This window comes from Antrostomus carolinensis, unplaced genomic scaffold (assembly GCF_000700745.2).
Source record: "Antrostomus carolinensis isolate BGI_N321 unplaced genomic scaffold, ASM70074v2 scaffold18172, whole genome shotgun sequence".
Taxonomy (NCBI): domain Eukaryota; kingdom Metazoa; phylum Chordata; class Aves; order Caprimulgiformes; family Caprimulgidae; genus Antrostomus; species Antrostomus carolinensis.
In genome coordinates this window covers 1-15,436 of record NW_010297776.1, presented here as the reverse complement: position 1 = coordinate 15,436, position 15,436 = coordinate 1, and the positions used below count along the sequence as shown (strand labels likewise).

The following is a 15,436-nucleotide window of genomic DNA, read 5'->3' as shown; positions in this document are numbered from 1 at the left end:
AAAGAGAAGCCTCAAGAAGAGATAATTGTTGAGCACAGTTCATATGATTTTGTAGTGTCCCATATAAAACCGTTACCAAAACGTTAGCACCGCAGGGCTGTGGCCACAGCCCAGAAGTCTTACCCACCTTTCTCAGCTTTGATGCTTTTAAAGAGAAAATATTTCCATCACCTATTACACAATAAGAACATTTTGTATTTGAGGTCCTAGGTAGATACATTAATAATGTAAAATTCCAAGATTTCAGTACAGATTGAAGGTGTTTTGGTTATAAATCGAACAGCCCACACTTGACCTCAATGAATCCACTCTAAGGCAATGCAGCTTCTCAGTTCCATATACACATTGACTGCAGTTACAAGACAGATGGTTACCTAAACAGTTCTCACAGGTTTAAAAAAGTTAAAAACCTAATTCCAGCTCTTCTAGTCACGAATTGAAATATTACTAAAGCTTTGAGAGAAAACAAAACCCTACGGGTCTCCAGTTATAAATGACACATCATTCAATTAGTTACGGGGACAAATTTGCCACCCTGTAATGGCTCTTAATGGCATTTCATGAACATGCTGAGCATCTCCCTCACAGAACAACTGCTGAAGTCAAAAGGGGCAGTGGAAATGGGATGTACAGCTGCCAGTTTACTTAGATGGATATTTTATAATTATTTGCAATCCTCATCTCAAAATTAATTTCTGGTAATCAAAAATAAGGAAGAATATATCCACTGTTAGTAAAAAGCTAAAAACTTTTCCACATTGCAGTTCTGTTAAAAACAGGGAAGATGAATGGTGCCGTTCACATCCCTGGCTCTGGGGGGGTGCTGGCTGGCTTAGCCACCAGAACCCAGGCTGGTGATCCACAACTGCACTCCTACAACGGGTAGAAGGTCACTTTTACTCATAAAATACTTTTTTTTTTCCCTTTCCCCTCAGCTGAGAAATGGATTTCAGATTGATCCCAGTTTTGTTGGCATGATGAATAACAGAGAATTCATTGCAAGTCTTTTACATCACACAGATCCAAAAGCAGTGACCCACGTACCAGTTTGAGGCATTTGCTGCTGCCTCAAGAGAGGCTGCCGAGCCCTCAGCTGTGCCGCAGCAAGCCTGCCACACAGCACTTCTGAAAGCACATGGTCCTAAAAAGAGCTAGCAGCACTACTACAGCACGACAAGGACAACACACTCACGTGTTCCTCAAAGTCCAAGCTCTTCCTTTCCACCTGCAGAGAACAGCATCGGAGAATTGAGAGAATAGTAGTTGAGCAAACAGAGTTAAACTTCTGGTCACCATAACATCAGGATATGATGACCTTGTCTGACTTTCATCTCTGCTTGCTACCCATCAAGGAAGTAGAAGTCCTCTGTCTCCTGAGACTTCACTAAGGAAGCCAACTCAGCATTGGTCCCTGTCATCAGCACAGGTGGTAACATGATTAAGCAAGCTAAGATAACCTGAGGGACAGAAAGTTCACAAGTGTTGTCTCACATTGCCTCAAGTTCTTTTGACTTCAGCCTGAATAAGTTGTTTAATAGCTACATTGTTCACATTTCCATGACAAAAAAATAAAAAATAAAATAAAATTAAAAAATCATTCAACAGCCTTTGCACTGGAGAGGGATTCAGACTGATTCCTGCTATTCCTGGGGGAAGGGACTTCTGTTTCTTTCTAAAAAGATGATCAGCATTTTTAAAAAGTACTTCCAAGTTCATTCTGCCTTCACAAAGAGGATCCAATTGTCTTGCAATGAGCCTCCTCGGCAGAGGCGATATGAACACACCTAGAGCTAAACAAAAGCAATGTCTCCTGAAGTTAGCACCAACCAGATCAGCACATCTCCTAAGTTAGCAACAGCCAGATCAGCGTGTCTCCTAAAGTTAGCACCAGATCAGTGTGTTTCTTAAAGTCAGCACCACATCAGGATTGTGCTCAGATTTTCCAGTATATTCCAGCAGGAAAAGAAACAAGTATTAGTAGCAGACTTCAGAGCTGAGGACAGCCCTGTCTTCTCATAGCAGCAAGTTTCTGATGGCTACATTCATCACATTTCTCCCTCTTACTCTAAAACGTCTGAGGAGAAAGATGGTGATGCACAGGGCTGAACACAGGCAGATCACAATCAACCACGTCAAAAGCTCAGTGTAAAATGTTGGGAAGTAACAGCCTGGTAGATAAGGAAAGCAGCAGCAGCAGGATTCATCCTGATTGCAACGAGGCTTCTAACAAAGGCAAGGTGCTGTCAAGAAACCAGTGAAGTCTGATCCTGACAAACCATGTAGTGTTGGCATTCCCAACTTTGTTGTGAGAAAACCAAAACTGTACACAAAATAGTTAATAAATTTGCACTGTAGTGATTAAAGGGTCATCTAATGTGGTTCTGAAGGGTCCGCCATGGGCCTGAAACTATTTTGCATTTCACAGAATCACAGACTGGTTTGGGTGGGAAGGGACCTTAAAGCTCATCCAGTTCCAACCCCCCTGCCATCAGCAGGGACACCTTCCACTAGACCAGGTTGCTCAAAGCCTCATCCAACCTGGCCTTGAACACTTCCAGGGAGGAGCAGCCACAGCTTCTCTGGGCAACCTGGGCCACTGTCTCACCTCCTTCATGGGAAAGAATTTCTTCCTAATATCTCATCTAAATCTCCCCCTTGCCAGTTTAAAGCCATTACCCCTTGTTCTATCACTCCCTGCCCTTGTAAAAAGTCCCTCCCCAGCCTTCCTGTAGCCCCTTCAGGCACTGGTACCAGTACATTTACTTGATGTTACAGTGGAATGTAGGCTTAAGTTTACCAATACCAAGCTAAGAGTGTTGCAAGCTCAGTGGAGGACAGGATGAGAATTCAAACCAAGTTTTCAACTGAAAAATTGAAGATAAGGTCTGAAAAAGCCATAACTTTAGTTCAGTAGAGACAAATTTGCAGGCAATGCAAAACCAGGAGGAGCTGCTGGCACACCAGATGGTTGTGCTGCCATTCAGATGGAGCTGGACAGGCTAGAGAATTGGGCTAAGAGGAATTTAATGAAGTTCAAGAAGGAGAAGTGCAAAGTCCTGTGCCTGGGGAGGACCTACCCCATACACCAGTACATGCTGTGGGCCACCTGACTGGAAAGCAGCTTTGTATAGAAGGCCCTGTGGGGGTCAGTGGACACCAGATTGAACATGAGCCAGCAGTGTGCCTCTGCTGCAGAGGCAGCAAATGGCATCCTGGCTGCATCAGGCAAAGTATTGCCAGCAGGTCAAGGGAGGTGATCCTTCCCCTTTATTCAGCACTGGTGAGGCCACATCTGGAGTGCCGTGTCCAGTTCTGGGCTCTCCAGTACAAGAGAGATATGGACTTACTGGAGCAAGGCCAGTACAGGGTCACAAAGGTGATGAAGGGACTTGGGCATCTTTCCTATGAGGAAAGGCTGAGAGAGCTGGGAGTGTTCAGCCTGGAGAAGAGAAGGCTTGGAGCGGATCTTATCAACGTGCATAGGTACTGAATGGGAGGGAATGAAGAGCTCTACTCTTCTCAGTAGTGCTCACTGGCAGGACAAGAGACAATGGACAAAGTTTTAAAAAGGAAATTCCACCTGTACACAAGGAAGAACTTTTTTTTTTTACTTAGAGTGATCAAACAGTTTCAACAGGTTGCCCAGAGATGTTGCAGAGTTTCCATCTGTGGAGATAACTCAAACCCAACTGGGCACAGCGCTGGGCAACCTGCTCTAGCTGACCCTGCTTGAGGTGGGGGGGTTGGACTAGGTGATCTCCAGAGGTCCCTTCCAATCTCAACCATTCTGTGACTGATTCTGTGAAATAGACTGAAATAGGAAATGGGTAAGAATGAGAGAGAAGGGGTTATTGTAGATCAAACTGAAAAATATTTGCTCCTACAAAAAAGCCAGCACCACATTAGGATGTACAAAACAGAAATCCTTCTACTATCTGGTACGCTGAGAAGACCTCAGCTGGAATGTCACTTCGGTTTATGGTTGGACTAGATGATCATAATGGTCTTTTCCAACCAAACTATTCTACGATTCTATGATTCTAGTTTTGAGCACCACATTTCAGGATACAAATGGATCAGCTAAAGAAATATCCTCTTCAGCAGAAGAGAACGATCAGAGATCCTTAACAATCCATGAGGAGTTTAATCTAGAAACAAGAAGCTGGGAAATTATATTCAAGTAGTAGAGTGGCAGAGAGGAAGGAAATACACTGCCCTCCACATCGTCTGTGCAAATATAGGTTACACAAAAAAAAACCAAACCACAGACCAAAAAATCCAAAGAGTGAATCCCTAAATTTCCTCCAGAGGTCATTCAGCCTCCACTACAGGCTTTTAAGAACAGATAAAGGATCTCTAGGGAAGTGGCAGTGGTATAGCTGAGCCATGGGAGAGAGGTGAAAGAGCACTACAGCTACCAGATCCCTTTGAGCCCTTTTTTCATGCTTATATGAAATAACAGAGCTTTGAGGAAGAAACGTTTCATCGAAAGGTTCAACAGAGTCTGAGGCAACCACCTACAGCTACAGCTTCCTACCCCTTTAACTCACTAGGCTCTTTAAGTTTTCACAGGTAAACTACAATTTTAAAAAATTCATTGGATCAACACTATCCCTGTGCCTTAAAGGACTAAGCTGGAATAGATGGGCTCAATAGAGAAGTAAACAGTTCTGTGACCTGAGTTCCACAGGTCAGGCAGGCCTACACATTTCCTTCACTTACACTCCTAAAACATACATTTCTGATAGTTAGGAGTCACCATTTGGCTCACAAGACCAAGTGAGAGTGTCTAGTGTATATAAGAAGGCAGCTTGTACTGAGAATCTGACCAAGGAAAGATGAATACCCTGTATACATAAAGAACTCCGTGAATATAAAGAAGGCAGCTTCTTTATATTCACCTCAACAAAAGAAATTAGGCCCTACAAGCAAAAAAAAAAAAAAAAGAACCTCCAGGACAATCTAGAATCTTCAGGCATCTTCCAGTTTCTCCATTAATAATCAAGATAAAAATACTTTAAAATTGTGATGCGAGTTTTCACTTTCTCTCTCGTCACACAAGATACAAAAAAAGAATATTGGCAATTTATAAGCAAAATTCTTACCGCATTTCAACATGCAACATTGGTCTCACTTCTGGACGATTAAATAGACTATTTACACACAATACATATATATCTTTCCCTCTGTATGCACATGCATTGGTCCTAGCCTAGGCATCAAAGGCCACATGTGAGTTCTCTGGGTCAATTGTTGTTCAAGCAATTCCAGTCTGAATGCGTGTTTTCCTTTGGATAGTTTAGGATCTCAGTTCTTCCGAATATCAGCGTAGACCACAGACTCTGACTTGTTAATCTTGTCGCTGTGCTGTCCTCCGGAGTGATCTAACTGCGCGTAAATGACTGGGCCCTGGGAACAGAGTGAAAAAAAAAGCAGAATCAGTATATTTCAGAATAGCCCATATTACCCCTTGTTTCCACAGGGGCTGCAGCAAGCCCAAAGCTAAAACAACACCACAGAGCTTTTATGACTGCTAACAGCACTTTGAAGCAGGTGGAATGAATCCTGACCTACGAATGAGCTCTAGTCTGCCACCTTTCTCCTGTCAGAGCATGCCAAACAGCACCATTTCCCCCCTTTAAAACCATCACAGCTGCTTGCTTCTCACCACAAGCAAAATCTAGGATCCTTTGTTCTGAAAAGCAGCAAGTCCTACCTGCTATGGAGCAAAGATACATGGCTCAGTCAGAAGCATGCCTGATTTAATAGCTTTTCAAGAGGAATTGTACCAGTAAACAGCAGAGTATACTTCCCATATTGCCACTCAAGTCCTGTAAATCCCAGCACAGCTGGACCAGTTGGATAATGAAGGAGAGAACAAACCTGCAGCCACCTTCTGACACCAGTCACAGCCCAAGCAAGTGATGGGATCGAGACTTAGGCAGCAGCGAGCCAGAAAATCCTCAAAAGGTGCTGTAACGCACAGTTCTTACCAGACATTCGAGCCAGCCCAGGTAGTGAGCACCTCCACAGACACACGGGGCAAGCACAGCCACACACCTTCGTTCTATTTGCCGGGGTGCAGTGGAGGAGATCACAGCACCATCTTGTAGTAGAGCACGCAAACACGTGAGCACCTTCCTAAAACACCACATCCTCCAAAACACAGCCCATGGGAAAATGAACTGCAGCTATTCGTGATGGGCTGAGCACCAGATTACAGCTGGTACCCAAGAGCAGGTACCCAACGAGACCTTTGGGTGAGACCTTTATGGAAAGGTCTGACTTGCAGCTCCCATTCTGCATGTCTTGACTGATGTAAGCACGGAGCAGGAGGCTGCAACCACCTACCAGGTAACCTCAGCAGAGACCACACACATTCCCCGTGCAGGAGGGAAAGGGACTGTCCTGTTTGGGGGTGGATGAAAATACCAGAAGCCTTTTAGTTTGGTTGCAGCTTTTTTAGAGGTTTTTGCTTCAAAACCATTTCATCCATGTCCCAAGAAGAAGTAGCCTTCACATGCATTTCTTCCACCCCCTTCTCCCCAGTACTTTTAGTATCCTGGCAATTTAGAAAACATCTCTATGGTACTGACCCAGAAATCCTTCCATCCATCTTCCAAAGCAGCTAGGGCCAGAGATTAAAAGAGACCTGCTGTACAGAAAATTAAGTCTTTGAAGGACCATATAGGTACATTTCTGCACAGCTGTTTCCCCCCACAACTCAACAGCAAAGCACGTGCCTCCTAAATACTTTGTTCTCTTTCAGAGGTAGTTTAAATCCAAAGTTTCTTCCTTCCAGGGAAAGCGTTTCCCAAATAATAAAGAAAAAGAACAGAGGAAGGAGATGGATAAAAGGATAAAAACTCATGAGATATAAAATGCTGAATATAACATTTCTGCACAGCTGTTTCCCCCCACAACTCAACAGCAAAGCACGTGCCTCCTAAATACTTTGTTCTCTTTCAGAGGTAGTTTAAATCCAAAGTTTCTTCCTTCCAGGGAAAGCGTTTCCCAAATAATAAAGAAAAAGAACAGAGGAAGGAGATGGATAAAAGGATAAAAACTCATGAGATATAAAATGCTGAATATAAATAACAGATTGAGGAAATTCTCTTAAAAAAAAAAGGCACTGATGTCTAAAAAAATCCTAGATTTAAAGTCTCATTAGAGGCACTTTCCCCCCCGCCACTACTGGCTCTCATGTTGTTCTGGTCTCCAATATGGTATCAGGATTACATTACTAATTCCAATTACTGTGCAGTGTCTATGCAAACTTCAAGGCAAAGTGAACCTAAGGTTTATTTGTAAGCAATTTTGGAAGTCTCATCTGCCTGAAGCCATAGGTCAAGGGTATGATAAATTCCACTCAAGAGGACTTCCTATCAGTTAAAAAAAAATAAATCTACAAGTGCATAAAGTTCTCACTACGACATTTCAATTTTCGTTCAAGTAATTCTGATGGGTCAATTTTCAACCACAAGAGTTCACTCAGGATCAGTTACCTTACCGCTATTCTAATTTTATGCCAGGTTAGATACAATTATTCTGCTGCAACCAGCATTTTAGGTGGTGGTGGAGAGACTGATGGCTGTGATCACCTGATCCAAACCAAGCTATCATTGTCTCAATGTGTTCACTATCACCTAAAGAATTGGTAGATTAACTAACAGAGAAAAGGACCAAGGATTTATTATAATGTTCCATCTATGATTTGCTGCCAAATGATTTTCTAGCTGATTATAACCCACACCAGGGTCATTTTTTCTGTGCATTTGATACCTCCAGTGATCTAAATCTTTGTAAAGACTCTTCTTCCACAAGTAAAAGCTTCAAAAAAGTCTAAACAATTCAGAACTTTAATCTAATCCCAAATAAGCTCATCCTGACTCTTCAGAACCAGAAGACTGACCAGCACTGCCATATAAAACCCAGTATTTCCCTAGGACTTGCAATTTTCCCATTCAGAACCAAAGGTGAAAGAGTAGCAGGTGTCCTGATCCCTTGCTAAAGGTTTGTCAGCGGAGTCATCAATTGCAAGTTCCAGCAAAGAAAAAGGAATTACAAAGACCATCATGCTCTAACAGGAGTCTATAGTATTTTCAAATTTTTTTAGATTCTGAAAGATGTTGTAACTACCACCGATTCCAGCTCCAGGAGATTCATCTGAAATTTAAGGCAAGATTCCCAACACCATGAACTGCTCCTTCCAGGGTCCTGGGGTCCAGTTCAAAGCCTGGATGAGAGCTCAAACAGAGTCTGTTCAGGTATGTCCTACATCAGAAGAGCAAAGGCAGAGATCTGCACTTGTTAATGTTGCTTGAGCAGCTCTTGACTTCTACCCTGACAGACCCACCTTCTTAGGATCTCTATACCATACAACTCTGTACAGCAGAAATGCACTTTTATGGAAGTTACACTTCAAGATCAGTCCTTCAGCCTGCCCAGAAATGAATTCTCAGCTACTTGCAAAGCACAAAGACAAACACCAGCCACCTCGGAGTCAGCCTATCTTGGGATAACATGCATCTACCTTCCAGTTTGCCTGCTGCAACCCAGATTACTAAACACAGACATCCATCTGGGAAACATACAGTTCTTGCCTTCACTGGAAATGCTTTTCTCACTCATGCAGGTAACAGTCATAGTAGAATACAAGTCACTATGGAATGATGGTATGGAAAAGAAACGCCACACACAAATCTGACAGGACAGAACGTACCTGCTGAGAAGGCAGACACAGTGAAAACGAGTGGAGTTGATTCAACCAGCTGCACACTCACAGAAGCAGATATGCAAACTTGCAGCACTCTGGGGCACCCCAGAAAGCAAGGTCCACACTTGATAAACTTGCACCCAAAGGAAGCACAGGCTCAAGTGCACTTTCAGCTGAGAAGTGATGTGGACAAATACTTCATCACTGCTTCTTAAATTGATACCTAAATAACCAAATTAATAAACTTAATTTAATCAATTTAATATAAATGCCACTCTTGAGAGGGAACTGTTTTGAACTTGCAGAGGCAGAGGTTGTGTATTTGTAGCCACAGTTCTTCTCTACCAGTGAAGCACAAAGCTTTGGTCACTTCCTACACACCCTACCAAGTAGAAGGCTACAAGGAAGCTTACAGGACTTCACTGCCTGATGGCAGCACTGACTGTGTCAACCACTGGTCTAAAACTGCCAGGCAACTCCAGACACAAAAGTGTGCCTGAATCAGCAAGCAGCTCCTGGGAATTGCTAGGAATCTGAATACCAGCATTTCACCTACACAACAGCTCAAAACCTTGAATACTACAACTAATTTCTTGATTACCAAGAAATATCAGGTTTTATTTATATATGATGCTAGATTTCAAATATATTAATCTGCATGTTGATTTTTTTTTTTTTAAAAAAAAGGCTAGAAGTTAGAAATATAAATGTCATCAATTGAAAGTCAGTTTCCTCACTGATTTAAACCATCTGTTCAAAATCTAAACTACCCTGATTTTATTGTGGATCTTTTTAAAGAAGAATAAATATATTTACTTGCTATTCTGTAAAGATGAGGGAGAAAGTAGAGGAACCACCTGCTGCTACAAACTTTTGCCAAGAAAAGAAAATCCAGATAAAGCTCTCTTTGCCTGACAAAAGATATTAAAAAACTAAACTAAAACTAAACAAAACTAAAGCCATTTTCCACAGTTTTCCTTTGAGATCAGGAGTGTTCACGCTTTGGGTTTTCTTTTACAAACTTACCTGTGGGAAAACCCTGGAGGACTCTGTCAAGGAATAAGCAAACTCGAGTGACTACGGGAGGGCAAAAGCACATTGATTCTGAGTTATCTTTCCCAAGTTTAGATTTACTCTGACATGTTCCTTCCAGTACATAGAGACCCAGAACACTGGGGACATGGAAGGGTGAGGACACAGCAAGTTTTCACACCAAAACATTACAGAGGAGATAAAAGTATTTTTGCTTTCAAGGTGTAAGTACAGAACAGCAAAACTCTTCCTCCGTGCAGCTCTCCAGGCACTTGTCTGTACTGCTTTATTTTATCTAATTATTGTCATGGTACATCTTGGTCTTTTACCCTAAGGAAGTTGACTCCAACAGCTACTGCAATATACATCCCACACATAAACTTTTTTCCTCTTTTTTTCTGGGAGAGAGCAGGAATCACTTCCCCTGTCTTATTTCTAGAAGCACCTCCCATGAACTAGAAAAGCCAAGCTTTATCTGGGCCTTACAGGCAGCCTGCTGCTACTAGACCCACTCCAGTCAAAATCTGAACTATTTTTAAATCTTATAACTGAGTATATTGCCTTTGTGTTCAGAGAATAACGCTTCTCTGAAGTCAGGAGGTAGCTTTGTGGGCCTATGTGCTAAAACTATGGGAATATTGCACCTGCCCAGGAACAAGATGCCTTTCCAAACCAGACTGGAAGCCCAACAGAGCAGGGACTTTGACTTTATCCAGCTCACTCTTAGCACTGTATTTTTCTCCTGTAGTGTTAACACATGAACAGACATCCCCATTATTTTGTCAGGAGAAATTAAGAAACCAGATATCAATTCTGATTTAGAAACCTGTCAGTTCACAACGCTAATCTGCAGCCACTGCTAAAAGGTGACTAATTAAGAAAAAGTCCATTTTGGACTTAAACTCACTCAGGATCTGTGCCTCCACAGGAAAATTGTGGGGGATATACAAACTAAGAGGTAAGAAACAGCTTACAAATAAGGAAATCCTGAGCACTTTTAACAGGTAATCACATATCCCTGCTGGACTCATGCTTGCTCCCCTCTTGACTAATTTCCCGTGGGATATTAAGTCTGAATAAGAGCCACGTTCTTCCTTCAAAGTCAGCAGAACTTTGCCAACAGCAGCAAAAACAAGACAAAGCTTGCTAATTTCAAGCCCACAAAAGCTGGGTGGCTCAGCAGAGGGGAGCTCTCAGCAGAAAGAGTCATCTTCAAACTGCACATCGCTGGTCAGCGTTTGCCTTGCGCTGGCTCATGTCCTTCTGAGGACGTACGTGCCACAGATCATGTGCCTTCACAGTGATGAGAGAGCAAGTAAAATTCCTCCCCATTACAATCCTAGAACAGATCAGGCAGCTTTATGGGGTGATTACACACCTAGTAGATAATGTCTCCACATTAAACAGCCACCCACTGCCCCCTCCTCGTCCTTGCACTTCACTACCCCTTGTCTATGTTAACGCACAAGATCAGAACATTACACATTATATATTTTTTAGTACAAAAAGGGCATAAAACTCCACCTCAACTAATATCAAGATGCTATTCTTTCAATTGCACTAAACCTTCTACAGAGGAGTCCACCAGTCCCACCTTACTGCCCATCCCTTGTTTGAAGCAGACACTTTTACCCCCCAAGCCCTCATCACCTTAACAGACAGCACCTAATCCATGTGTCCCACCCTGCCTTTATCTTTTCCATACCATTTCCCCCCACACTCTGGGAGGATCCTGCTTCAGGAAGCAGCAGGAAGCAGTTTACCTGGTGTGATCTGGCGGGCACGCTGTTTACCAGACCCTTTGTGTCGGAAGGCGACTTCTGTGGAGCCTGTTTAACCGGTGCCATCAAGCTCTCAGATGTACTGCAGCTGACGAGGTGGCAGAGCAGAGTTTGCACGACAATGTTCAAGAGGCACAAAAAACAAACAAACAAACAAACAAAAAAGAAAACAAAAAAACGAATGATGGCAAGATGAATGTGGCAGATTATGCCAAAGTAAAAACAAACATCATGGATTCTGAAATAAACACATAAAATTCTCCATCTCTCCCCAAACATTTCTCTATCCTTCCTCCCAGAGTCTCAATCGTAAGCAACTTGAAGGAACAACTATTAACATAGGACAGCAGCTCCTCCAAAATCCTTGTTCCCTAGATATTCCCATTCAACACAACCTGCCTAAAACCAGACGTGTTTTCTTCACTGAAGCTTCAGACTCACTTAACAGTGGTAAATGGCAATTACCTTCTAGCTATAAGCTAAACAGTCCCAGTCACTGAGGCCAGTGTTGTATCAGTGCTACAGTTATAGCAAACACTTGCAAGAGCCACCAGCTCTCTATACCAGAGAGGCACTTCCTACCAAACTCTGTGAGTTCCCTTGCTTCTGGTTAGGCTACTATCCCAAAACAATTCTGCCCACTCAGCAGAGACACTGGTTTCTGTAGCCTTAAGAGTCACGTGTCATGTAACCTATGGGCTCTGATATATCTATCTGTATCTAATCAGGCAAATCTTGTATTTCAAACAAGAAACTGTCTTATGGTGAGACCCAACACCCCTAAAAGAAGGTTACCAGATTTCACTCTCTGTTTCTTTCCATCTGCTTAAAGCAGGACTGAAAAGAAGAGAAGCCAGTGACAGACAGAGAAATGGATACCACAGAGTTGAGTATATGAGCAAACGCCCTTAACCCTGACATCAGTAGCTTCTGGGCAATGCAGTCATGGCTGTCTAAATGCTAGGTCTACCTCCTTGTTCCCAGGCACCCAGGAAAGCAAACTAGCCACCTCCCTGACAGCAGAGACAGGAGGTCCCTTTGCTACCACAACCCTCTGACCACTGGGCATCCTTTTCCCCCAATCTTTGGAGACAGACAGTGTACAAAGCAAGTACAGAAACAAACGAGGACAGTGACACTAAGCAGCCCACCTCCTCACAGGGCAATCATTTGTCATCCTTTGGTAAGTCTAACCCAGAGAAGACTTAGCTCCTCATACATGCAGCAGTAAGAAAAAAATTAAAATAAAAATACTGGCCCCAGCCATCATGGCAAGGGGCTTCTACTGTCTCAAACAGAGACACAGCAGCTCTTCTGTTACCAGAGTGATGGTATCATCGTTTGCTTTATTCAAAAAATTCCTCAGATCTTTAGTATCTAAAAGTCATAATTCAGGTTTAAGCAACTAATGCACTTAGCTCACTGCAAGTTTTCGAACATCTGAGCCAGAGGAACACTTACAGGGAATCTACTTTTCTTTAGACACAGAAAGGGCTCTGAATTTCCTGGGCTTTAGTCAACGCTCTGGCAAGTTCACTGTTGGAAGAGATGGAGGGACATCGCCTGGGACAAGCAGCAATCCCACCCCAGTCAGACATGAGACAATGAAACCCAAGCACCCAGTGAAATGCATCATCCCTTTGCCAACAGATTCCAGCACAAATTACAGTGAAGTTATGTTAGTAGAGAGCTAGCTGGTTAGTCAGCAAAGGAAGAGGAAACGTGTACACATACACACAGGTATTAACAGCAACCACCAACTTGATTAGTTACCATGGTGTCTAGTGGGACTGGAAGAGAAGACCCAGCCCTGTTACATTCCCAATCTGGCGTCTATATCAGGATCTCTGTAAGGAGAGGAAGATAAGCAGGATCCGATCCCAGCACGCCAAGGCAGAAAGAAAAATAAAAACAAAACAAAAGAAACACCAAAGTCAGAGCATGAATGGAGACTGTGGCCATGCAGGGGTTCCAGACGCCGCGCAGTGCCCCGGCCCACCTCAGTTCAAGGCAGAAGGGTTATCTAAGAGTAAGTGCATCTCACCACCACCACCACCACCACGCACCGGGTTAGCATCATGAAGAAGACAGTCCGTAAGTTTGGAGGGGGTCACGGTACGCTTGGTTTCTCTTTACACATCATGCAGAGCTGGTACGGTCAGTGAAAGCGGTATTCAAACTTCCGAGACTACTGTCCCGAGAGAGCAGTTAAATCTACTACAAGAAATTACAGCACATGAACTGCTGCTCCAGGCTCAGCAACAGCACATGTCTCTCAGCTGGAGGACACTGGAGAGCAGCTCAGGGGGAAGCAAGGCAAGCGGATCACCTCACACACGCTGCTGGTGCGTGACGCTGCAGGCTTCTCAGTTCGTAGGGGAAGGACACATGCAGAAAGGGAAAACCAGGCTTTCCACACAGTTTTGAGCACACAACCATTGCCTTTGCTATATTTAGCCTTACCACTGGGCAATAGCCAACTCACTTTCTCTAAGCTCTCCAACTGGGAAAAGGACAGGGTAAAATTTAATTTAGAAATCCCCACAAGTTTATTTTTGGAGTTAATTTCTTCTATCCCACGGGCAACCCAAAGAACCTGCAGGAAGCAGGAATATTCGTTGGGGAAAGCACAGAAGAAAGTTATACGTTTGGGGTTTGTTTCTAAGACTACATACATAATTTTCATTCTTTTTTATAGAAGCAAATTACCAGCTAATTAGAGAGGAGAAAAAAAGGAAGCACCTCTCCCATCAGAGGACTCAAGTCTGCCTTTGTCAGTTCTTGTTGCTTTTTCCCATGCCCACTCGGAGATCTGTGCTTCACTTCGGAGTTATCCTCCTAACGCTAAAAACTTTTCAGGGATGGTAGCACTTAACAAAAACCAACCAGTGAATGAGAATGGATGTAGAGTGGCTACTCCTTCCTTCCTGTGAAGTGTGGTGATGAATGGGGTTTTGGCAAGTATAGTCCAGGTTCAGGAGACAGACACTGGTAACTGAAAAATCCAGTCTGAATCTCAACACAGAGCATTCCCTAAAAGTGCATCTGTGGCACCTTTCCTTTGGGGTTGGGGTGGTAGGAGGAAGCAGGGCTGGGAGGGAAGGGAAGGGGAACAAACCAGAGCTAGGGGATCTTGGATTAAATGTTTGTAGGGCATATACGCCTGTGGCTGGGGATCAACTCCAACATTTAGTGATTTTCAGGTGCAACTCATGGTCAGTAGGACTTTTCAAGCACAGTACAAAGATAATCATTATAGGCAGATGACCAGTGTTCCACATGGCCATACCCTATCTCTAGCCATGGTTGCCAAGACTTGGCTGAAAACAACTCCTACCCCCCTCTAAGCCCTCCCTCTGGTCCTGCTGCTGTTCCTCACATCATCCACAGGTGAGGAGGGAGATCTCTTACCCAGAGTATCGTTTTTTAGAGTTGTTCTTTCTGATGACAAGACACACGACAATAGAGATGAGCGGTGAGAGACCTGTAACCGTACCGATGACTATCCCTGCCACCATGGCAATGGGGAACGCAGGCAGGCTGTCTGGAGAGAGAAGGGAGAAAACATTCAACTCTTCTGCATTCCCTGATTAACAGAACTGCAAACCACAAATGCTCTTGACCTTGGATTCGTTTAGAGCAGAAGGCACTAAGGTAATATCCAGGAATTATAACATGCAGCCTAAGTGGCAGTGATAGCAGGCAGCCAACAGAATAACGTATGAACAGAGCACACACCAAGAGTGTTCTTAATGTCACCATCCTTCAGAAGAGAGTTTATATTGAACCAAAACAATTTTTTTACATGTTAGGGAACACAAGTGACAATGAGGACAACCCTGTCTCATTTTGCATCTGAAGGGGAGGAAAAAAAAAGTTACATTCATCTGGCAATTCCCAGCGAGGT

General features: G+C 43.3%; 1 protein-coding gene across 1 annotated transcript; it reads right to left on the bottom strand.

Annotated features, from left to right (window-relative positions):
• Nucleotides 1-4,965: 4,965 nt before the first annotated feature.
• LOC104520533 (myelin protein zero-like protein 1) lies at nt 4,966-15,073 on the bottom strand (the record flags this gene model as incomplete). Its single annotated transcript, XM_029083560.1, is given in 4 exon segments — nt 4,966-5,409; nt 11,512-11,617; nt 12,991-13,065; nt 14,941-15,073. Coding segments are annotated over 4 exon segments (416 nt in total), but the record flags the coding sequence as incomplete, so codon positions are not given.
• Between the last annotated feature and the right edge of the window lie 363 nt (nt 15,074-15,436).